This window comes from Coregonus clupeaformis, chromosome 27 (assembly GCF_020615455.1).
Source record: "Coregonus clupeaformis isolate EN_2021a chromosome 27, ASM2061545v1, whole genome shotgun sequence".
Classification (NCBI taxonomy): domain Eukaryota; kingdom Metazoa; phylum Chordata; class Actinopteri; order Salmoniformes; family Salmonidae; genus Coregonus; species Coregonus clupeaformis.
Window position 1 is genome coordinate 9,455,250 of NC_059218.1, and position 26,106 is coordinate 9,481,355.

General features: G+C 44.0%; 1 protein-coding gene across 1 annotated transcript in view; it reads left to right on the forward strand.

Moving 5' to 3' along the window:
- Positions 1-26,106, forward strand: part of LOC121541496 (allograft inflammatory factor 1-like) — a 47,191-nt gene that overhangs the window by 7,810 nt on the left and 13,275 nt on the right. Inside the window, exons 3-5 of the mRNA XM_041850553.2 lie at positions 9,869-9,935; positions 17,937-17,978; positions 18,289-18,451. Of these exons, the coding sequence (XP_041706487.1) occupies positions 9,869-9,935; positions 17,937-17,978; positions 18,289-18,451 (272 nt within the window). The remainder of the gene's footprint in view (positions 1-9,868; positions 9,936-17,936; positions 17,979-18,288; positions 18,452-26,106) is intronic.

The window sequence follows — 26,106 nt, forward strand, 5'->3', positions numbered from 1 at the left end:
AGGTAGAACAGACGCCCCCGCCGCCTTCCCTTCTGGTGGATGGTCAAACACGGCACGGAAGCGGCGGGAGAACTCCGCATAGGTAATAGTAGCGGCGTCTATTCTCCTCCATTCGGCGTTGGCCCACTCCAACGCCTTGCCGGTGAGACAGGAGATGAGGCGGAGACGCTCTCGTGTCCCGAGGGCGCCGGGTGTACGGTGGCGAGGTAGAGCTCCACTTGCAGCAGGAACCCTTGACACCCGGCAGCGGAGCCGTCGTACGCCCTCGGGAGCGAGCCGAATCCCGCTGGGTTCCGGAAGGGGGACAGGAGGACTGACCGATGGGGATGGTCCGGTAGGTGGGGCGTGGGTACCCCGCTGCTTTCCCATCGGGTGGAGAGTGTTCATCACCCGATCCAGGGCGTGACCGATCTGGTTGATCCTGTCCTCCTGCCCACGAAGACGGTCCTCCATAATGTCCGTTGGCGCGGTTGCTCCTGCTGATTCCATGGGTTGATGTGTGATGTGTCAGAACGCTGAGTGTGGATGTGGTGCAGGGAATCAAGCGCAGGAACAAAGGTGTTCGTCAACAGACTTTAGTAATCCAAAATAGAACTCCAAACAGGTGAATAGCCAACCCAACCGGGAGGCAAGAACAAATTACGCACACACACAACAGTGCGTAAAAACAAGAAAAGGCGCACGCAGTGCGGACTCTCGACAACAAACAATACGAGAGAGAAAACCTTTAGGCTGAGGTAGGTATAATTCTTGTTCTAGGGCAACAGTGTCTAGATATAATTTTTATTTGTTGTCCTGGCAACTGGACCTTTTTTGTAACACCATTATTTTTGTCAGGGTTCAAGTCTTACGGAATCTGTGCAGAAGATCTAGGTGCTGCTGTAGGCCCTCCTTGGTTGGGGACAGAAGCACCAGATCATCTGCAAACAGTAGACATTTGATTTCTGAGTCCAGTAGGGTGAGGCTGGGTGCTGCATACTTTTCTAGTGCCCTCACCAATTAATTGATATAAATGTTGAAAAGGGTGGGGCTCAAGCTGGATCCCTGTCTCACCCCACGGCCCTGAGGAAAGAAATATGTGTTTATTTTAACTGCACACTTGCTGTTTCTGTACATTGATTTTATAATGTCATATGTTTTTCCTCCACCAATTTCCATACATGTATATAGCAGACCCTCATGCCAAATTGAGTCCAAAGCTTTTTTTTAAATCAACAAAGCATGAGAAGACATTGCTTTTATTTTGGTTTATTTGTTTGTCAATAAGGGTGTGCAGGGTGTATGTGGTATGTCGTACGGTATTTTGGTAAGAAGCCAATTTGACATTTGCTCAGGACAATGTTTTCACTGAGGAAATGTTGGAGTCTGCTGTTGATGATACCGCAGAGGATTTTTCAGAGATTGCTGTTGACACAGATTCTCTCTGGGGCTAGAAGCCTGTCCTCCCTCTCTCTCGCTCTCTCTCTCTGGGGCTGGAAGTCTGTCTCTGTCTTTCGTGCGCGTTCTGGTCACATGGAAACAAACCTAGAAGTGAGGAGAGAGAATCAGCCCTCTGGGCAGACGTCAGTTCAACGTCTAGTTTTGATTTACATTTGGTTGAGTTGTCAACTAATGTGAATTCAATGGGAAATCAACTAAACATTTCACCAGGTCATTGGTTTTAGGTTAACAGTTGGATGAAAAAAGACAATGCCCTTACGTTGAGTCCAATCAATTCTCCAAGTTGATTCAATGTCATCAGATAGATTTTTTTGGGGTTGAAATGACACGGAAACATTGTTGATTCAACCCGTTTTTGCTCAGTGGGAGATTGCGGAGAGAGGGCAATCAGGAGCATGTCAGAACGCTGAGTGTGGATGTGGTGCAGGGAATCAAGCGCAGGAACAAAGGTGTTCGTCAACAGACTTTAGTAATCCAAAATAGAACTCCAAACAGGTGAATAGCCAACCCAACCGGGAGGCAAGAACAAATTACGCACACACACAACAGTGCGTAAAAACAAGAAAAGGCGCACGCAGTGCGGACTCTCGACAACAAACAATACGAGAGAGAAAACCCATCAACAGTAACAGCTGACATAACAATCACACATAACACCTGACCCAACACACGATAACTAAATAGGAAACAAAATCAAACACTAACAAGGGACAGGTGTACAAACAGACAAAACCAAACAAACATGAAACATCGAACGGTGGCAGCTAGTACTCCGGGGACGACGACCGCCGAAGCCTGCCCGAACAAGGAGGAGGAGCAGCCTCGGCCGAAACCGTGACAGTGCATCACTGTTTTTTATTTTTATTTTATTTTTGTGGGCTGTTTGACAAAATTATCATCCTTATTTCTGCAATAACATCACTCAAATGTATACCCATATGGATGAACTGACGACATCGACCACAAGCATACATTTGTACTATTGTGAAAAACCAAGCCTTTTTTGGTTTACTCAAGAAAGTAGTAATTGCAGGTGCAGTGTAGTCACTAGTTGACCGATGATTGCCTCAGCCTGGGGTTTAGAGCTTTGCTGTCATCTCCATCTCCACAGGTTCTCCCATCTCCACAGAGGAACTCTGGAGCTCTGTCAGAGTGACCATCGGGTTCTTGGTCACCTCCCTGACCAAGGCCCTTCTCCCCTGATTGCTCAGTTTGGCCGGGCGGCCAGCTCTAGGAAGAGTCTTGGTGGTTCCAAACTTCTTCCATTTAAGAATGATGGAGGCCACTGTGTTCTTGGGGACCTTCAATGCTGCAGAAATGTTTTGCTATCCTTTCCCAGATCTGTGCCTCGACACAATCCTGTCTCTGAGCTCTACGTACGATTCCTTCGACCTCATGGCTTGGTTTTTGCTCTGACATGCACTGTCAACTGAGGGACCTTATATAGACAGGTGTGTGCCTTTCCAAATCATGTCCAATCAATTTAATTTACCACAGGTGAACTCCAATCAAGTTGTAGAAACATCTCAAGCATGATCAATGGAAACATGATGTACCTGAGCTCAATTTCGAGTCTCATAGCAAAGGGTCTGAATATTTATGTAAATATGGTATTTCTGTTTTTGTGTTTTTATACATTTGCAAAAATGTCTAAATACCTGTTTTTGCTTTGTAATTATGGATTATTGTGTGTAGATTGATGAGGACATTTTTTTAATTTAATCCATTGTAGAATAAGGCTGTAACGTAACAAAATGTGGAAAAAGACAAGGGGTCTCAACTTTGTTGGCGTGAGAGTCGGGGGGAGGGGCTTGGTGTGTGTGTAAACCATAGAGGAAGAGGTGACGCTAGAGGTTTCACTCTCGATAAAATCTGTCTAAAATAAGGCCAATGCGTTTCTATGGCCTTATTTTGGACCTAAGCTTGTTGCCTGCCTTCCCACCTTTGGGACAACAACTCCCATTGTTAGGGAAGAGACATGCATCTCGTCATTATATGCAGATCTCTGGTATAAATGAGAAGGTGCACACAGCACACAGGAGCGAAGGAGACAAGACCAAAAATACAACATGAGAACAAGTGGACATAAACACTCATAAAAATGAAAAATAACAAAACCTTGATTCTTGCGATACAGGCATTTGGAATATTGCGCAAAACCAAACATTTGATTTAATCGAATTAACTAGGTATATCGCCCAGCCCTTATTGTAAGCCCCGTTCATCAGGTATAGCCAGATGAGAGTCTCCGGTAGCTTACTTTTATTCCGGTAAAACACCATTTCAACAGCGCATAGATAACAATAACCTAGCAAATTACATAGGTTGTCACTCAACTAAAAAGCCTAATATCACGCAAGCCATTTTAGCATTTGAATGCTGAAGGTGCCATGCAGATGTGCAAGATCAGGAACAGGCCGCCTACCTCGCGAAGCTGGGCACAGTGCGTGAAGCTGGGCACAGTGCACAGTTTGACTAGGCTACTGATATTCCCTAGGGTTGTTCGGTTTAGGATCTGCGGACCGATGCAGTCTTAAACGTTTGAATCGGGGACCGATGCATATCGGTGAATCGTTACATCCCTAGGTTTTAATGTCGATTGAGAGTTTCCCCTACATTCATTTAGGGGTGCTCTGTCGCTACTATTTCGTTGCCGCCACTCCAAAAATATGATTAAAAAAGGTGTGTGTGTGTACAATATATCACTTTAGTTTTATTTGATTTAAAAAACAAATATATATATATATATACATTTTTTAAATCATATTTTTGGAGAGGCGGCAATGATTTTAGCAGTGGTGGAGCGCCCCTAAATGAATATAGGGAAACACTGTTGCTAGTAATATCGTGTGTGTGATGAGTGTGATAGAAGGAGTCAGGCGCAGGAGGGTAATCACCAAATGCAGAGTTTATTCCGTCGTACACAAATAGGCACAGGGGAAAATCTACCCTGGCTCCAACAATAAACAGGCTACACTACTCTCAGGAATAAACAATCACCCACAAGGACAAGGGGGGCAGAGGGAACACTTATACACAGACAAATGAGGGGATGAGAACCAGGTGTGTGTAATTGACAAGACAAGACAAATGGAATGATGAGATATGGAGCGGCAGTGGCTAGTAAGCCGGTGACGATGAACGCCGGAGCCTGCCCGAACAAGGAGGGGAGGCAGCCTCGGCGGAAGTCGTGACAGTGTGTTTGTTGCAGTGATGAGTCAGACCCACTGAATCGTGCCGCTGTCCTTGAGAGATTGCCTGTAATGCTGATTCTCATATTCACCTATAATTTCACACTCTCACAAACATTCTTTCTCCCTTTCTCAAACACAGATACTGCGTTATTACTGCTCACACACATGTACTGTACTAACACCCCTTCAGGCATCATAGGTCTCTTCATAATACAGTTGAAGTTGGAAGTTTACATACACCTTAGCCAAATACATTTAAACTCAGTTCTTCACTATTCCTGACATTTAATCCTAGTAAAAATTCCCTGTCTTTGGTAAGTTAGGATCACCACTTTATTTTAAGAATGTGAAATGTCAGAATAATAGTAGAGAGAATTATTTATTTCAGCTTTTATTTATTTCATCACATTCCCAGTGGGTCAGAAGTTTACATACACTCAATTGGTATTTGGTAGCATTGCCTTTAAATTGTTTAACTTGGGTCAAACGTTTCGGGTAGCCTTCCACAAGCTTCCCACAATAAGTTGGGTGAATTTTGGCCCATTCCTCCTGACAGAGCTGATGTAACTGAGTCAGGTTTGTAGGCCTCCTTGCTCGCACACGCTTTTTCAGTTCTGCCCACAAATGTTCTATAGGATTGAGGTCAGGGCTTTGTGATGGCCACTCCAATACCTTGACTTTGTTGTCCTTAAGCCATTTTGCCACAACTTTGGAAGTATGCTTGGGGTCAATGTCCATTTGGAAGACCCATTTGCGACCAAGCTTTGACTTCCTGACTGATGTCTTGAGATGTTGCTTCAATATATCCACCTAATTTTCCTTCCTCATGATGCCATCTATCTTGTGAAGTGCACCAGTCCCTCCTGCAGCAAAGCACCCCCACAGCGTGATGCTGCCATCCCCGTGCTTCACGGTTTGGATGGTGTTGTTCGGCTTGCAAGCAACCCCCTTTTTCCTCCAAACATAACGATGGTCATTATGGCCAAACAGTTCTATTTTTGTTTCATCAGACCAGAGGACATTTCTCCAAAAAGTACGATCTTTGTCCCCATGTACAGTTGCAAACCGTAGTCTGGCTTTTTTATGGCGGTTTTGGAGCAGTGGCTTCTTCCTTGCTGAGCGACCTTTCAGGTTATGTCAATATAGGACTAATTTGACTGTGGATATAGATAATTTTGTACCTGTTTCCTCCAGCATCTTCACAAGGTCCTTTGCTGTTGTTCTGGGATTGATTTGCACTTTTCGCACCAAAGTACGTTAATCTCTAGGAGACAGAACGCGTCTCCTTCCTGAGCGGTATGGCGGCTGCGTGGTCCCATGGTGTTTATACTTGCATACTATTGTTTCTACAGATGAACGTGGTACCTTCAGGCGTTTGGAAATTGCTCCCAAGGATGAACCAGACCTGTGGAGGTCTACATTTTTCTTTCAGAGGTCTTGGCTGATTTCTTTTGATTTTCCCATAATGTCAAGCAAAGAGGCACTGAGTTTGAAGGTAGGCCTTGAAATACATCCACAGGGACACCGCCAATTGACTCAAATGATGTCAATTAGCCTATCAGAAGCTTATAAAGCCATGACATTGTTTTCTGGAATTTTCCAAGCTGTTTAAAGGCACAGTCAACTTAGTGAATGTAAACTTCTGACCCACTGGAATTGTGATACAGTGAATTATAAGTGAAATAATCTGTCTGTAAACAATTGTTGGAAAAATTACTTGTGTCATGCACAAAGTAGATGTCCTAACCGACTTGCCAAAACTATAGTTTGTTAACAAGACATTTGTGGAGTGGTTGAAAAACTAGTTTTAATGACTCCAACCTAAGTGTATGTAAACTTCCGACTTCAGCCGTATATACAGTGGGGGAAAAAAAGTATTTAGTCAGCCACCAATTGTGCAAGTTCTCCCACTTAAAAAGATGAGAGAGGCCTGTAAGTTTCATCATAGGTACACGTCAACTATGACAGACAAAATGAGGAAAAAAAATCCAGAAAATCACATTGTAGGATTTTTAATGAATTTATTTGCAAATTATGGTGGAAAATAAGTATTTGGTCAATATCAAAAGTTTCTCAATACTTTGTTATATACCCTTTGTTGGCAATGACACAGGTCAAACGTTTTCTGTAAGTCTTCACAAGGTTTTCACACACTGTTGCTGGTATTTTGGCCCATTCCTCCATGCAGATCTCCTCTAGAGCAGTGATGTTTTGGGGCTGTCGCTGGGCAACACAGACTTTCAACTCCCTCCAAAGATTTTCTATGGGGTTGAGATCTGGAGACTGGCTAGGCCACTCCAGGACCTTGAGATGCTTCTTACGAAGCCACTCCGTTGCCCGGGCGGTGTGTTTGGGATCATTGTCATGCTGAAAGACCCAGCCACGTTTAATCTTCAATGCCCTTGCTGATGGAAGGAGGTTTTCACTCAAAATCTCACGATACATGGCCCCATTCATTCTTTCCTTTACACGGATCAGTCGTCCTGGTCCCTTTGCAGAAAAACAGCCCCAAAGCATGATGTTTCCACCCCCATGCTTCACAGTAGGTATGGTGTTCTTTGGATGCAACTCAGCATTCTTTGTCCTCCAAACACGACGAGTTGAGTTTTTACCAAAAAGTTATATTTTGGTTTCATCTGACCATATGACATTCTCCCAATCCTCTTCTGGATCATCCAAATGCACTCTAGCAAACTTCAGACGGGCCTGGACATGTACTGGCTTAAGCAGGGGGACACGTCTGGCACTGCAGAATTTGAGTCCCTGGCGGTGTAGTGTGTTACTGATGGTAGGCTTTGTTACTTTGGTCCCAGCTCTCTGCAGGTCATTCACTAGGTCCCCCCGTGTGGTTCTGGGATTTTTGCTCACCGTTCTTGTGATCAATTTGACCCCACGGGGTGAGATCTTGCGTGGAGCCCCAACTAAAGGGAGATTATCAGTGGTCTTGTTTGTCTTCCATTTCCTAATAATTGCTCCCACAGTTGATTTCTTCAAACCAAGCTGCTTACCTATTGCAGATTCAGTCTTCCCAGCCTGGTGCAGGTCTACAATTTTGTTTCTGGTGTCCTTTGACAGCTCTTTGGTCTTGGCCATAGTGGAGTTTGGAGTGTGACTGTTTGAGGTTGTGGACAGGTGTCTTTTATACTGATAACAAGTTCAAACAGGTGCCATTAATACAGGTAACGAGTGGAGGACAGAGGAGCCTCTTAAAGAAGAAGTTACAGGTCTGTGAGAGCCAGAAATCTTGCTTGTTTGTAGGTGACCAAATACTTATTTTCCACCATAATTTGCAAATAAATTCATTAAAAATCCTACAATGTGATTTTCTGGATTTTTTTCCCTCAATTTGTCTGTCATAGTTGACGTGTACCTATGATGAAAATTACAGGCCTCTCTCATCTTTTTAAGTGGGAGAACTTGCACAATTAGTGGCTGACTAAATACTTTTTTTCCCCACTGTAATATATGCCATTTAGCAGACTATTTTATCCAAAGCGTCTTAAAGGCGCTGCATGATCATTCCGACGTCTGCATTTGCCGTGCAGCATTTACGGTGAAATGGCCTCTGCAGAAGTCAGGGCATAAATACTTATTACGTTTCGTGGAGCAGCGCTATTGAGAAGGAAGTGAGTGTTAATACAGGACCTCCTGCCCCCACCTACTGTCAACGCAGAACTATACGGAGCCCACTACATTGTTACAAACTTTGGGAGGTACACAATAATGCTGAGCTCAATTTGACCTCTGCATGCCTCCAGAGGCTCCGCCATTATGTCACACCCTCCATACGGAGCCTCCGACCACATTTTCAGATCAAGCATAAATTGGCTTCAACAGTCATGCATGTGTATACATTTTACATATGGGTGGCCACAGGAATTGAACACACAACCCTGGTAGTGAACACACCATGCTCTACCAACTGAGCCATGCAGGACCACATTTCTTAACAACACCTGAACAGTCTGTCAGTCACAATGGCTGCCTCCCTTTCTTTACTGACTCCGGTATCAGAGTCATTCTCATGTCCCACTTTAATGAGCCCTAAAGCACAGGAAGAAACACACTCTGTGGGTGTGTCCCAAATGGCACCCTATTCCCTATATAGTGCACTACTTTTGACCAGGGCCCATAGGGGCTTTGGTCAAACGTAGTGCACTATATAGGAAATAGGTTTCCATTTGTGACGTAGCATGTGTCTTTACAACCCATAGGGACATGGCATGGCCAGCAGCATACCACCCTGCATCCCATTGCTTGCTTGGCTCTGAAGCTAAGCAGGGTAGGTCCTGGTCAGTCCCTGGATGGGTAGACCAGATGCTGTTGGATGTGGTGTTGGAGGGCCAGTAGGAGGCACTCTTTCCTCTGGTCTAAAAAAATAAATATCCCAGGGCCGTGATAGGGGACTTTGCCCTGTGTACGGTTCTGTCAGATGGGATGTTAAACAGGTGTCCTTACTCTATGTTGTCACTAAAATCCCATGGCAGTTAACGTAGAGGTGTTAACCCCAGTGTCCTGGCTAAATTCCTGATCTGGCTTTCATACCATCATGGCCACCTAATCATCCCCAGCTTCCAATAATCTCCTTTTCACTGTAACTACTCCCCAGGTTGTTGCTGAGAATGTGTTCTCAGTCAACTTAATGTTTAAATAAAACAAATGGGGAATTGGTCTCACATGGCTGGTTGCTCCATTCTGTTTTCATTATTATGACTTCTCTAGGCGTTTCTGGTAGCCTACCTCCTTCCTACACCCTTGTGGGGTGTTCCGTTTTACCAAGACAAAATAACTGTTAGAGGACATCTTTGAGGTGGAGATGATTTCATTGTTTGTGCTGTAGTTGGGCTAATTCGCTCTCAAGTCTCTGACACATTGAAACCTCTTTCACATACATTGAACTAGATACTGTAACCTCTGCATTGAAGAGTGTAAATAACATGGGTGCGTCCCAATAGTATCTCATTGCTCCTGAAATGTACACTCGTTCACTACTTCCCACCAATCGAAAAAGCATTCGATTGGTGGAGGCATGTGATAGTGGGAGTTTCCACCATATTTCTTATACCAGTCATTTCCTTTCAGTGAAGGGAAGTGAACAAGTGCACACTTGGGAGGAAGGAGAGATAATTGGGAGGTAGCCATGATGGTAACATTTTGTGAATCTAATACCATGTTAGACCTGTTTCTCTGATGGGCTCTCAGATTTTGTTTCTCCCCTCTTCCTCTCTCCTCAGGAATACATGGAAGACCAGAAATACCGGGATGAGGAGGACCTCCCAGAAAAACTAGATTCCTTTAAAAGTAAGTCATTCTGCCAGGAAAGACCTACCCGGCCTGGAATATCTGATGTATCACTGTCCCAATTTAGGTCTGAATCACAGAGGGGTGTGAGTAAGTTGTGTCTGTGGGTTGCCTGTGGGAGTGTGTACCATATGTCAATGTGTTTATGTGCTGCCATCTCATTACTGTGTAAGTGTGGTTACGTGTGGGATTGCATGGTGTTTCATTCCATATCTACTTGAAAATGCAAACTAACCACATGATAATGTAGTCGGTTATTGTTGATCTTTTAATTTTGTGTCTGTTTTTTAGTGTGCGTCTGTGTGTTCTGTCCTGATTTCTAAGTGCGTTGTGAGGCCAGGTGGGTCCACAGCGGTCCAGACAGCAGGAATGTGGCTGCTCCTCCTCTCCTCTGGTTATTGTTGTAATTCTAGGGCTCTGGGGGAACATGTGGTTTTAGAGATTATATTAACATCTGAAACCAGGACCAGATGAACTACCACAGGGCTCTACAGTGCGACCATTTTACTCGCATATGCGCCTAAATATTTTGCTATACAACCTGGAATAAAACATTAGTAGCACCAGTGCGCCTAGAAAGATTAAGGATTGTAGCTTTATTTCCTCAACTATATTTTATTGTGATCCTGAATTTCTTTATGTGCGCCTACATTTTTCAATTTAGGCACACATGTGCTCCTTGTACAAAAGGTCAGCGTAGAGCCCTGTACCATATCACAGCATTGAGACTGAGGCTTACCTCAGACTCCCCCAGATTCCTGCCATATTACTGTCTACAATAAGTGTGTGTGTGTTCAGGGTTCTCCCCGAATAATTTTAAAGGGGTGCTGCACAACCTTGTGAACTGGCTGCACCACAAAACAAAAATGTGTGTGTGTGTGTGTGTATATATATATATATATATATACAGTGGGGAGAACAAGTATTTGATACACTGCCGATTTTGCAGGTTTTCCTACTTACAAAGCATGTAGAGGTCTGTAATTTTTATCATAGGTACACTTCAACTGTGAGAGATGGAATCTAAAATAAAAATCCAGAAAATCGCATTGTATGATTTTTAAGTAATTAATCTGCATTTTATTGCATGACATAAGTATTTGATCACCTACCAACCAGTAAGAATTCCGGCTCTCACAGACCTGTTAGTTTTTCTATAAGAAGCCCTCCTGTTCTCCACTCATTACCTGTATTAACTGCACCTGTTTGAACTCGTTACCTGTATAAAAGACACCTGTCCACACACTCAATCAAACAGACTCCAACCTTTCTACAATGGCCAAGACCAGAGAGCTGTGTAAGGACATCAGGGATAAAATTGTAGACCTGCACAAGGCTGGGATGGGCTACAGGACAATAGGCAAGCAGCTTGGTGAGAAGGCAACAACTGTTGGCGCAATTATTAGAAAATGGAAGAAGTTCAAGATGACGGTCAATCACCCTCGGTCTGGGGCTCCATGCAAGATCTCACCTCGTGGGGCATCAATGATCATGAGGAAGGTGAGGGATCAGCCCAGAACTACACGGCAGGACCTGGTCAATGACCTGAAGAGAGCTGGGACCACAGTCTCAAAGAAAACCATTAGTAACACACTACGCCGTCATGGATTAAAATCCTGCAGCGCACGCAAGGTCCCCCTGCTCAAGCCAGCGCATGTCCAGGCCCGTCTGAAGTTTGCCAGTGACCATCTGGATGATCCAGAGGAGGAATGGGAGAAGGTCATGTGGTCTGATGAGACAAAAATATAGCTTTTTGGTCTAAACTCCACTCACCGTGTTTGGAGGAAGAAGAAGGATGAGTACAACCCCAAGAACAACATCCCAACCGTGAAGCACGGAGGTGGAAACATCATTCTTTGGGGATGCTTTTCTGCAAAGGGGACAGGACGACTGCACCGTATTGAGGGGAGGATGGATGGGGCCATGTATCGCGAGATCTTGGCCAACAACCTCCTTCCCTCAGTAAGAGCATTGAAGATGGGTCGTGGCTGGGTCTTCCAGCATGACAACGACCCGAAACACACAGCCAGGGCAACTAAGGAGTGGCTCCGTAAGAAGCATCTCAAGGTCCTGGAGTGGCCTAGCCAGTCTCCAGACCTAAACCCAATAGAAAAATCTTTGGAGGGAGCTGAAAGTCCGTATTGCCCAGCGACAGCCCCGAAACCTGAAGGATCTGGAGAAGGTATGTATGGAGGAGTGGGCCAAAATCCCTGCTGCAGTGTGTGCAAACCTGGTCAAGACCTACAGGAAATGTATGATCTCTGTAATTGCACACAAAGGTTTCTGTACCAAATATTAAGTTCTGCTTTTCTGATGTATCAAAATACTTATGTCATGCAATAAAATGCAAATTAATTACTTAAAAATCATACAATGTGATTTTCTGGATTTTTGTTTTAGATTCCGTCTCTCACAGTTGAAGTGTACCTATGATAAAAATTACAGACCTCTACATGCTTTGTAAGTAGGAAAACCTGCAAAATCGGCAGTGTATCAAATACTTGTTCTCCCCACTGTATATATACACTGCTCAAAAAAATAAAGGGAACACTTAAACAACACAATGTAACTCCAAGTCAATCACACTTCTGTGAAATCAAACTGTCCACTTAGGAAGCAACACTGATTGACAATAAATTTCACATGCTGTTGTGCAAATGGAATAGACAACAGGTGGAAATTATAGGCAATTAGCAAGACACCCCCAATAAAGAAGTGGTTCTGCAGGTGGTGACCACAGACCACTTCTCAGTTCCTATGCTTCCTGGCTGATGTTTTGGTCACTTTTGAATGCTGGCGGTGCTTTCACTCTAGTGGTAGCATGAGATGGAGTCTACAACCCACACAAGTGGCTCAGGTAGTGCAGCTCATCCAGGATGGCACATCAATGCTTGCTGTGGCAAGAAGGTTTGCTTTGTCTGTCAGCGTAGTGTCCAGAGCATGGAGGCGCTACCAGGAGACAGGCCAGTACATCAGGAGACGTGGAGGAGGCTGTAGGAGGGCAACAACCCAGCAGCAGGACCGCTACCTCCGCCTTTGTGCAAGGAGGAGCAGGAGGAGCACTGCCAGAGCCCTGCAAAATGACCTCCAGCAGGCCACAAATGTGCATGTGTCTGCTCAAACGGTCAGAAACAGACTCCATGAGGGTGGTATGAGGGCCCGACGTCCACAGGAGGGGGTTTTGCTTACAGCCCAACACCGTGCAGGACGTTTGGCATTTGCCAGAGAACACCAAGATTGGCAAATTCGCCACTGGCGCCCTGTGCTCACAGATGAAAGCAGGTTCACACTGAGCACATGTGACAGACGTGACAGAGTCTGGAGACGCCTTGGAGAACGTTCTGCTGCCTGCAACATCCTCCAGCATGACCGGTTTGGCGGTGGGTCAGTCATGGTGTGGGGTGGCATTTCTTTGGGGGGCCGCACAGCCCTCCATGTGCTCGCCAGAGGTAGCCTGACTGCCATTAGGTACCGAGATGAGATCCTCAGACCCCTTGTGAGACCATATGCTGGTGCGGTTGGCCCTGGGTTCCTCCTAATGCAAGACAATGCTAGACCTCATGTGGCTGGAGTGTGTCAGCAGTTCCTGCAAGAGGAAGGCATTGATGCTATGGACTGGCCCGCCCGTTCCCCAGACCTGAATCCAATTGAGCACATCTGGGACATCATGTCTCGCTCCATCCACCAACACCACGTTGCACCACAGACTGTCCAGGAGTTGGCGGATGCTTTAGTCCAGGTCTGGGAGGAGATCCCTCAGGAGACCATCCGCCACCTCATCAGGAGCATGCCCAGGCGTTGTAGGGAGGTCATACAGGCACGTGGAGGCCACACACACTACTGAGCCTCATTTTGACTTGTTTTAAGGACATTACATCAAAGTTGGATCAGCCTGTAGTGTGGTTTTCCACTTTAATTTTGAGGGTGACTCCAAATCCAGACCTCCATGGGTTGATACATTTGATTTCCATTGATAGTTTTTGTGTGATTTTGTTGTCAGCACATTCAACTATGTAAAGGAAAAAGTATTTAAAAAGATTATTTCATTCATTCAGATCTAGGATGTGTTGTTTAAGTGTTCCCTTTATTTTTTTGAGCAGTGTATATAAATATATATATATATATATATATATATATATATATATATATATATATATATATACAGTACCAGTCAAAAGTTTGGACACACCTACTCATTCAAGGGTTTTTCTTTATTTTTACTATTTTCTACATTGTAGAATAATAGTGAAGACATCAAAACTATGAAATAACACATATGGAATCATGTAGTAACCAAAAAAGTGTTAAACAAATCAAAAAATATTTTATATTTGAGATTCTTCAAATAGCCACCCTTTGCCTTGATGACAGCTTTGCACACTCTTGGCATTCTCTCAACCAGCTTCACCTGGAATGCTTTTCCAACAGTTTTGAAGGAGTTCCCACATATGCTGAGCACTTGTTGGCTGCTTTTCCTTCACTCTGCTGTCCAACTCATCCCAAACCATCTCAACTGGGTTGATGTCGGGGATTGTGAAGGCCAGGTCATCTGATGCAGCATTCCATCACTCTCCTTCTTGGTAAAATAGCCCTTACACAGCCTGGAAGTGTGTTGGGTTATTGTCCTGTTGAAAAACAAATGATATTCCCACTAAGCCCAAACCAGATGGGATGGCGTGTCGCTGCAGAATTCTGTGGTACCCATGCTGGTTAAGTGTGCCTTGAATTCTAAATTAATCACAGACAGTGTCACCAACAAAGCACCCCCACACCATCACCTCCTCCTCCATGCTTTACGGTGGGAACTACACATGCGGCAATCATCCGTTCACCCACACCGCATCTTACAAAGACATGGCGGTTGGAACCAAACATCTCATTTTTGGTCTCCAGACCAAAGGACAGATTATTCTACAATGTAGAAAATAGTAAAAAATTAAGAAAAACCCTTGAATGAGTAGGTGTGTCCAAACTTTTGACTTGTACTGTATATATGTACAGTGCATTCGGAAAGTATATTGACCCCTTGACTTTTTCCACGTTTTGTTACGTTACAGCCTTATTCTAATGGATTACATTGGGGTTTTTTTCCTTCATCAATCTACACACAATACCCCATAATGACAAAGTGAAAACAGGTTTTTAGAAATCTTTGAAAATTTATAAAACATTTAAAACAAATACCTTATTTACATAATTATTCAGACCCTTTGAAATTGAGCTCAGGTTCATCCTGTTTCCATTGATCATCCTTGAGATGTCTCTACAAGTTGATTGGAGTCCACCTGTGGTAAATGTAATTGATTGGACAAGATTTGGAAAGGTACACACCTGTCTATATAAGGTCCCACAGTTGACAGTGCATGTCAGAGCAAAAACCAAGCAATGAGGTTGAAGGAATTGTCCGTAGAGCTCTGAGACAGGATTGTGTCTAGGCACAGATCTGGGGAAGGGTAGCAAGAAATGTCTGCAGCATTGAAGGTCCCCAAGAACACAGTGGCCTCCATCATTCTTAAATGAAAGAAGTTTGGAACCACCAAGACTCTTCCTAGAGCTGGCCGCCCGGCCAAACTGAGCAATCGGGGAAGAAGGGCCTTGGTCAGGGAGGTGACCAAGAACCCGATGGTCACTCTGACAGAGCTCCAGAGTTCCTCTGTGGAGATGGGAGAACCTTCCAGAAGGACAACCATCTCTGCAGCACTCCACCAATCAGGCCTTTATGGTAGAGTGGCCAGACGGAAGCCACTCCTCAGTAAAAGGCACAGGACAGCTCGCTTGGAGTTTGCCAAAAGTCACCTAAAGTACTCTCAGACCATGAGAAACAAGATTCTCGGGTCTGATGAAACCAAGATTGAACTCTTTGGCCTGAATGCCAAGCGTCACGTCAGGAGGAAACCTGGCACAATCCCTACGGTGAAGCATGGTGGTGGCAGCATCATGTTGTGGGGATGTTTTTCAGCGGCAGGGACTGGGAGACTAGTCAGGATCGAGGGAAAGATGAACGAAGCAAAGTACAGAGATCCTTGATGAAAACCTGCACCAGAGCGCTCAGGACCAGCGACGCTCCTCATCCAAACTGAGAGAGCTTGAGAGGATCTGCAGAGAAGAATGGGAGAAACTCCCCAAATACAGGTGTGCCAAGCTTATAGCGTCATACCCAAGAAGGCTGTAATTGCTGCCAAAGGTGCTTCAACAAAGTACTGAGTAAGGGGTCTGAATACTTATGTAAATGTTTTTCAGTTTTGTTATTGATACATTTGCAAACTATTTTTGCTTTGTCATTATGGGGTATTTTGTGCAGATTGATGTGGAAAAAAACATTTTAATCCAACTTTATTTTGTTATCATTTAAGGCCAGGCACCACACCCTAATATATTATTATTTGCTCTAGATTGCAGGGAATGGCAGTTACAGGTGTTCAAAAACGAGTCCAAAGGGGGTCACTCTTCCTGAGGAGAACCCTGGTGTGTGTGTGTCATCATTCAAGGACAGGTCTGAAAGTATGAGAGTTGCAGTAGTGCTCTGTGTGTGTGTTTTACATGTAAGTCCTAAGATTATAAACATAGGCATATAGCAGAGGAGGCTGGTGGGATGAGCTATAGGAGGACAGGCTCATTGTAATGGCTGGAATGGAATAATTGGAATGGTACCAAACACATCAAGCACATTGAAACAACATGTTTGACTCCGTTCCATTGACTCCATTCCAGCCATTATGATGAGCCTGTCCTCCTTTAGCTCCTCCCACAAGCCTCCTCTGGCCAATAGGAGAACTATATAGAGCCCTGGTGCTGTATGTATTTCTCATACAGCAAATGTTTGAAGGTATTGTTCCCATTCGAGAGCGGGCGAGAATTAGTAAAGAGCAAAGACACAAGACGTTATTGTTTTGGGAAAGAATGACAGGAGTCTCTCATGTAGCATCCCACTCTGTCTCAGCTGAGGCCTCAATCCAACAGCCCCACGCCCCAGAGGCTCCAGGGGTTGATGCGTGTATCACACAAATATGTCTGTCAGAGCAAACTCCTGACCATGGAGAGAAGAGAGGGAGAGAAGGAGAGAGTGAGACAATGTGTGATTGTCAGTCCTTGCCCTTTATGCTCACAGCAAAGACGGATGGATGGTTGATTGACAGAGCGCTTCAGGAGAAGAGGCCCACTCACAAAGCAGTGTGTAGGTAGCAGGCGGGAACAGGAGAGGGGCCCTCTCCTTAGAGTTCACAAACAGGGTCAGCATTGTCCCACAACTTCACCCTCACCCCCCCACACACACACGGTGACAGAGTTCCACAACTCAAGGCCTCACACACAAACACAGAGGCTCCATTGTGACAGGGGAAACAGCTAGGCCTAATCCAGAAATCTGACTAATTACAGAGTACCAGAGAGAGAGAGTTCCAGAGAGAGAGAGAGTTCCAGAGAGAGAGAGAGTTCCAGAGAGAGAGTTCCAGAGAGAGAGAGAGAGAGAGAGAGAGAGAGAGAGAGAGAGAGAGAGAGAGAGAGAGAGAGAGAGAGAGAGAGAGAGAGAGAGAGAGAGAGAGAGAGAGAGAGAGAGAGAGAGAGAGAGAGAGAGAGAGAGAGAGAGAGAGAGAGAGAGAGAGAGAGAGAGAGAGAGAGATGTTTTTATCTCCACAACAAGACTTTCGTGAAGGATCTGAACTACATCATAACAGTATTGCCCAAACTGTAGGTCAAATGAGAGGATCTGTTCATTGCCATTAGGCCAGGACCATATTTTTTCCTCGCTGCCCTGTCTGACCCTAGCCTGCCAATGCGAGACACACCTGCTATGACCAGCTGTCTGTGGGTGTGGTGTGTGGGTGTGTTAAGCAACGTTTTTTTTTTCTACTCTCTCCCTAATGCGTTCTGTTCGTGTGTGTTATTAAAGGGCCCTTACCTTTGTTAGGTGTTCCATTGAGGCACCTCAACCCTCCTTATTTAGTCTTCTGTGTGTTAACCATGCAAGCTAACCATGCAGTTTTGTGTTGATTTGTTTTGCAGACAAATATGCAGAGTTTGACCTGAATGACCAGGGAGAGATTGGTGAGTAGTGGAAACGGCAAGCAGCCAGGTGCTCAACAGTGATATCCAACTGCAGTGCTTTGTGTGTGTAATCACTGAGCAGTAGTCAAGACCTCCGTGTGTTGTGGGTATGGGATGAACCAGAGGTCAATGAGGGCTTCATGTGTCGCTATTGTGTCTCACTAGAAAGGTGATACTGTATTTGGCCTACTGGCCTTGAAAACAGGTGTCAGATAAGCGTGCATTTGGCTGCTTGTGTGAGTGTGTTTGCCAGGTGTTGTGTGTGTGTGTGTGTTAACCATTCTCCTCCTGTGTGGGTGTCTCCCTGCAGATATGATGGGGATGAAGCGGATGATGGAGAAGCTGGGTGTTCCTAAGACCCACCTGGAGATGAAGAAGATGATCTCCGAGGTGACCGAAGGCAACAGCGACAGCATCAACTACAGAGACTTCGTCAAGATGATGCTGGGCAAGCGCTCGGCCGTCCTCAAACTGTGAGTGGGTGTGTGCTGTGTGTCTTGGGGGAGGTATTGGGTTGGGGTGTGTTTGTGTGTGTGGCACCTGTCGCCGACATATGTGCATTGTGCTGCGTCATGTTTCATTGGCATCTGTTTATTTTCTTCATCTTTGTGGGTGTGTGACTGACCAGTTCATCCTCTGCTGTGTCAGCCAGTTGTTATCTTTCAGCAGAGGTCTGGGATGACAGGTGATGACATCGTCACTAGCCACATGGCACCAGCGTTTATTGCCATGGTATTCATGGTGGGAGGAGCATAAGACAGACATCCCTGAGTACAGTCCAAGACTCTGCCCTGTCCAGAACCACCATTCATCTAAGGGTAACACTGTCAAGGGAAACATCTCTGAGTTGAGACAGGAATGGACCTTCGAAAGCCAGTCACCAGGTGTTTTGGACAGGGTTACTTGTGTAAGCAGGGCCTAAAATTACACCCGCCACCTGCCAAATGCGGGTAGATTTTTGGCATTGGTTGGTAAGATGTCTATTTAACCAGCCACGTTGGCAGGTGGTCAGGGCTCCACAATGCAAGCATTTCACTCGCATTTGTGAATAGAAATAGTCAAGTGTAATCCCGTTTATAGTAAAATAAATGCTGCAGTAGCTGTTTTCAATGTATTTCCGCCGTTTTGTTTCATAGCTGGTATATTAATCGCACAAAGTCAAAGACCTACGAATCCGATATAGCCTATTCCACCTCGCGCTGCAACACTGCCTGGGCGGGGGCTGTGCGCACGTGAAGAGCTGAGTGAAAGATTCATTTTTAGAAGCGCTGGGCACAGGCATAAAAGTTGGTCTAATTTACTTGAAACGAAAGTCTATAATATAATAATATAATATGCCATTTAGCAGAGTACTGAAGTGAGACTTTGTCCTTGTGTTTCTTGGCTATTTATATTGTTTTGTTCACAAGCCAGGTTGTGTTTCTATGTTTGAGTTTCAACTGCTAGGGAAGAGAAGAAGACACTTCTACTAGTCAGACTCAATCTCACAGGCACAAACATGACTCGAATCGCGCTACCATGGTAACCTCCTGCCCTTCAAGGGGCAGGTGAAAATGTTTGTCTCATCTGTGATATTTTGGTCACAAAAATGTAATTGTTCGATATACCACATCAGTTACTTCTTACTAGTAATACATTTATTGTTTTAGAAACATTACAAAGCATGCTCAACTGTTTTCTTTTGTGTTTTGTTGGTGTGATTTTAGCAGTAAACAATCTGAGTGGCTGGCAGATATCTGCAGGTCTAGTCAATGTGTGTTTGCTATTGCATGTCAGCTCTAACTGGACTAAACTGGCCAGGCAGATCCTTAGCCAGACAAGTCTCCTCATAATCCCAAATACACTCATCATCAGCCGGAAACACAATTTTTCTCCACTGCTCCTTCCACTCTTTCTTTGTTAATCTCTCACTCTCACTCCCAATCTTTCTCTCTCCCTCGCTCTCTCGCTCTCTCCATCCTTCATCAGTAGAGGTGGTGACCCTAGCAAGAGAAAATGAAAGAGGCCTTTTCTCATTTGGGAAAAAAGTCTGTCCTCTACCCTCTCCTCCGTCCTTTCTCCTCTGTGACCCGGAAACCGTTAAGTGGTTGAGTGGTCGAGGAGATGTCAATTCGTTAGAAGGCGAACGGAAGAGTGTCCTCCCCTCCTCAATAGCCACCTTACATCGAGGATAGTCATGTGTGTCCTACCTGAGTCCTTCCCAGAAGAGTTTTGGACTCTGCCACACCCCCTTTGAATCAGCTTTTGTTTTGTCAGAGAAGAAAAACATGCACACGTTTAAAAACAATATGCTACTTATCGTTTTATCTATAAAATGTATTTCACAACTAACTTAATTTGTTTTTATCACTTTACACATTTATTTTGGGATGCACCCCTGTAAATGCAATTTGCCTGATGATGCTTGTGTGGAGGAGTCTCATTTGATACAAGCACATTTTCGTCCACGTTCCCTCTCCCTGCCGCCTCTCCTTTTTCAAAAGGAGGCGAGGGAGGATACAGGAGTTGAGCAAACCAATTGACAAAAGGCCAGAGTAAATGTTGCTACCTTTTATTCTCTGTCTGAGTGATTTGAGACCCCTTTCAAAAACCTTTCTCCCATTCCAGCCTTTTAATGTGTGCATCTGATTGGACGTCCTCCAAGTTGGCCACAGCGATCTACAACGGCTCTCTTGTTGTATTATATTATGCTGTTTCTCTCCTGGGACAGAGAGAGAGGGGGAGTTGGAGAGAGAGAATGAGAGTTGGAGAGAGAGAGTGATGGGTTTGAGGACAGAAAACAGGAGCTATTATATAGTTAGTAAACTGTTATTCAGAGTTTCTTGGCAGAGGAACAATTGGTTTTGTTGTAATTACAGGGAAATAATTTGAGTCGGGCACTACTAACGGCCAGAGTGGTTCTGGGGCCAAGTCCAGGCATTTTGTTTCCTGGGTTGGCCATTTGAGTGCCAGAGTAGACTAAACACACATTTGGCTTCACGCACACATGCCAGGGATTCCGCCAGACATTTGACCGGCAACATTTGTATTTACCGGACATTTGAGAAATGTACTGGACCCATATGCATTGGGTGCGTAACCTGAATAGGGCATCCACTCACGGTGCTCAGAATGACGGAAATCACATTTAAAATATGGTAATTCATATTAACAGAACATGCAAGTCGAGGATGCAACGATGTGCGGTCCTTCTTACTGAATTCTGATGTGCACTTTGAACATGTTAGAATAACTGTCCACATTTACTTTTCTTCAGCCAACGAACAGCAAAATCACTAGGCTATGTCAATCTACTATAGTAGAAAAGTTTAGGCTACCTATTCTATTGATCAGCTTGTCGAGAAAGAAATGGCCTATTCCAAGCAGACTCTGGGACAGTTGTGGGACGATTGATCCCAAATTCATACAACCAGTAGGCCTAGGTAACATAACAATACAAAATTAAGTACAAAAGCAATGAATCTGATGCAACAGATCAGAACGTTTAGCTTAAAATGTTGATTAACTATTATTTCTTCACATTATAAGCGCAGGAATGTGCACAAGGCAGTAGACTATGTGCGAATGTTCGTTCCATAACGCAGTTAGCGTGAACACACCATTGTCAAAAGGGCACAGCACATGCGAGCGGTTTCATGTGACAGAGAAGAAAATAACCGTTAGAAATGTTGAAAGAGAGGTGATCTAATAGGCTATTTTGAAGCAAGGTAAAACATGCCTCATAATATGTATTACAGTTTTTTCCAATTGCTAACACACTAAAATGACATGCACAGCACAATTATTTAAACTGACACACAGAGAGCAAAACCTCTTCTCAAGTCTCCAAAAGTCTAAACACATTTTCTGCTTTACACACATTTTGCAATTCAAAATGGCACTTTTTAAATGCACTGCACACGGTTCTCTGCATAAGACACAACAATCTGACATAAAGTCACATGTTTGCCATTTCAAAACACTGCCATTCAAAATGACACTACATGAGCTAATTGGCCAATACATTTGCCACCTGGCCAAACACCTCAATGGTTAATTGTTACCACTTCAATCAGGAAGTAAGCACTATGAAAAGACCACAGGTGAGCACCTTTTGTTTTACAACAACAATGGAAGACGTTGCAGAAAGAGGAAGAGGAAGAGGGAGGGTGAGAATGAGAGGGGGAGGAAGAGTGAGAGGTAGGGGTAGAGCTGGTAGAGGAGTTCATGGCCAAAGAAGACAATAACTTTCAAATGAAATCAGAGCAACCTTAGTTGATCATGTCATCAACCATGGGCTGACAATGCGAGAGGCTGGACAGAGAGTGCAGCCCAACTTGAGCCGTTTTACTGTCGCCTGTGTCATCCGGACATTTAGACTGGAGTACAGGTATGTAACCAACATTTATTTCACACGATGTAGTACACCCCATGTCATAGTGTATCAGTTGGGTGACACCTGTTTACTTCATGAATGGCTGATGTCATACACTAACTGTACAAGTTTCATGTACAATGTACTCTACTGTGGGGGAAATATCTTTAGGCTGCATTGTCCAAGCCCTATATTTATGTTTTTTTTGTTTTTCTAAAGGACTGAGAGACGCAACCATGGTGGAGGAAGGGGCCAAATGTTCACCGGGGTACAGGAAGCTGCCATTGTAAACTTGGTTTTGGAAAATAATGAAATCAGATTACGAGAAATTCAAAGCCACATCATACAAGACAACACCATATTCAACAACATTCAACAAGTCAGTCTGTCCACATTGGCTCGCATTCTCAAGCGAAACCAAATCAGAATGAAACAACTTTATAAGGGGGCGTTTGAGAGAAACTCTCAAAGAAACAAAGAGGTCAGACGAGCATATGTGGATGTAAGTACAATATTGACTGCAGTACACTACACGCAACATTGTTTCCCAGTGTACTGGATAACACCATATTGACTACTTTTGTTCTTTGTTTTCAGGGAGTACTGGAAATGGATGCTCATGCAATCCCACGAGTTCATCTTTATAGATGAGGCTGGGTTCAACCTAGCAAAGACCAGAAGAAGGGAGAGAAACGTCATTGGCCATAGAGCCATTATAGATGTTCCTGGCCAACATGGTGGGAACATCACAATGTGCGCTGCCATCTCCAATACGCATGGTGTCCTCCACCGTCATGCCAACCTTGGACCATACAACACAGCCCATATTCTCACATTTCTGGACATTCTCATACCACCAGAGCATATGAATGATGCAGACCATCAAAGAACCCGGTATGTTGTAGTATGGGACAACGTGAGCTTTCATCGTGCAGCCCCAGTCCAAAACTGGTTTGCTGACCACCCACCATTTCTTGTGCAATACCTCCCACCATACTCACCATTTCTGAACCCCATAGAATAGTTATTTTCGGCATTGCGATGGAAGGTATACGACCGGCAGCCCTTTGTGCGCATGCCTATAGTGCATGCTATGGAAGAGGCATGTGATGAGATTGATGTGGGTGCGATTCAGGGATGCATAAGGCACTCAAGGTGCTTCTTCCCTCGATGTCTGGCAAGGGAAGATATTGCCTGTGATGTGGACGAGGCGTTGTGGCCAGACCCAGCTGTGCGGCAAGATGCTGCCTAATTATTTTTCTGCAATTTTCTTTTTCAGTTTACTGTTTTTTGTGAGCATATTTTTGTTCAGTCCAATGTACAGTAGGGAGAACAAGTATTTGATACACTGCCAATTTTGCAGGTTTTCCTACTTACAAAGCATGTAGAGGTCTGTAATTTTTATCATAGGTACACTTCAACTGTGAGGGCCTAATGAGGGCCTAATTATCATATTTGGATCAGAATGTGTTCTCCATTGCCCATTGTTCCTGCAGTGATGATTCGAAGTGTACCTATGATAAAAATTACAGACCTCTACATGCTTTGTAAGTAGGAAAACCTGCAAAATCGGCAGTGTATCAAATACTTGTTCTCCCCACTGTAAATATATCTGCTGTGCATATGTTGCACTGACTTGTTTGGTGAAAAATATATAAATAAAATGTTTCAACAACATGTGTGTGTATCTGCAAATATTTCTGTGCATGTGAACAATCTGAAGAATTTTCTACAATTTGAACTATTTTAGTGTTATGGCAAAGAATACTAAAGACGAGAGTGCTTTTCATTATGCCCAACAGTGTGTAGTTGGTTAGACAAAAATCTGGTAATATGAATGAAGTGTGTGCCATTTCGTGCAAACGTTTGATTTTGATAATGCTATATGTAGTTTTGGTTACAGTGCTTCATTTTGCAGGATATATGAGGTATTTTGCAGTTTGGGTGTGTGGTTTGTGAATTGTGTGAAGTATTTTGATAAAATCAGCCTAGTTTGCAAAATTGTGTTTTAGCAATTGGGAAAAACTGTAAAACATTCAGGTTTCAAACAATTAAGTATATGTTTTCATAATGCATGCTGCCTCCAGCTCATTGCAAAGTGGAGTGTGACACTCTAATGAAGCCTGCCTTCCGTTGCTGTTTGACGCTGAGTTCAAAACAACTGGGAACTCGGAAATAGGCCCTGTGTAGCTCAGTTGGTAGAGCATGGCGCTTGCAACGCCAGGGTTGTGGGTTCGATTCCCACGGGGGGTCAGTATGAAAATGTATACACTCACTAACTGTAAGTCTGGATAAGAGTGTCTGCTAAATGACTTAAATGTAAATCTCCAACTTCAGTGCGTTCAAGACAACTGGGGGAAAAAACTAGGTCCGACTGGATAAAAAAATGTTTAACGGTCATCTAACTCGGAATTCGGCCCTCATTCTAGAGCTCCGACTTTCCGACCTAAAGATCACTGACAAAAGCCTGCTTTACCGACTAAGGGAAACCATTTTTATCCAGTACTTAGTTACACAGACATTCACAAACATTTCTCACATCTTGGTTTACATTCCAAGTTAGTTTAGGCACCCAGTGGATAAATAGCACAAGCAGTGAAACCAGTGCTCTTCTTCCAATTTGGAAACGGTAGCAGAAACAATAATTGAAGTCTTGAGTACGACACAGGTGAAACATTCTTCTTCATGGCACTAGAGGACAATGATGTGGTATCCATTCTGTTTACTTCTTACTTGAAGAAAGAGGGGTTATCTGAAGGGATTATTGAGGTATTTGTCCAGATCAGTTAACTACAGATTATTACTCTTACTATGGATAAAATGTTAGATCTACATACAGGTAACTGCCAATATAAAGGAAACACCAACATAACATGTCTTAATGGGGTGTTGGGCCACAACGAGCCAGAAGAGATTCAATGCACCTTGGCATAGATTCTACATGTGTCTGGGACTCAATTGGAGGGATGCGACACCATTCTTCCACGAGAAATGTCATCATTTGGTGTTTTGATAGTGGTGTTAAATGCTGTCTCAGGTGCCGCTCCAGAATCTCCCATAAGTGTTTCATTGGGTTGAGATCTGGTGACTGAGACAGCCATGGCATATGGTATACATCGTTTTCATGCTCATCAAACCATTCAGTGACCACTCATGCCTTCCACTCTACAAAATGATGGGCTAACAACAACTACATTTGGGTTATTTGGTAACCCAGCGCTGGTTAAATAGTGGACAGAACACACGCTGGGTTATTTTGACCCTAGCCAGTTGGGTTGTGTGAATAACCAAACTTGTTGGAATTACCCAAGCATGGGTTAATTTAAGCATCAGTTGTTTTTTTGTTTTTTTCCCCCCATCAGTTGGGTTGACCCAGCAGTTTTTAAAAAGTAATCCATAGGTTATTTTCAGGAGGCATAGCCTATTAGGAGCGTGGCTTTCATATATTTATTTTTGCCCGCCCTTGAGAGTAAATGCCATTCCTTTTCATCATTTTAAGTTGAACTGCAAATTAAAATTGTACAATGTTGAGATATGTATTATCCCAACATTGTATCTCTTATTTACATATCCAACATTGTGATGTGCATAGGCTCTTGGGGAACTCGTACACTTGTGTAAGCCTCATTAAAACTACAAAAGTGTCAGTGTCCAACCTTAACATGTGATAACAATACAACAAGAAAACAGATGAACCAGAATTACATTTACTCACAGGTAGCCAAAAAGAACTATCTGAAAACCCCATCCCTACTAAGCCACCCCTCCAGTCTT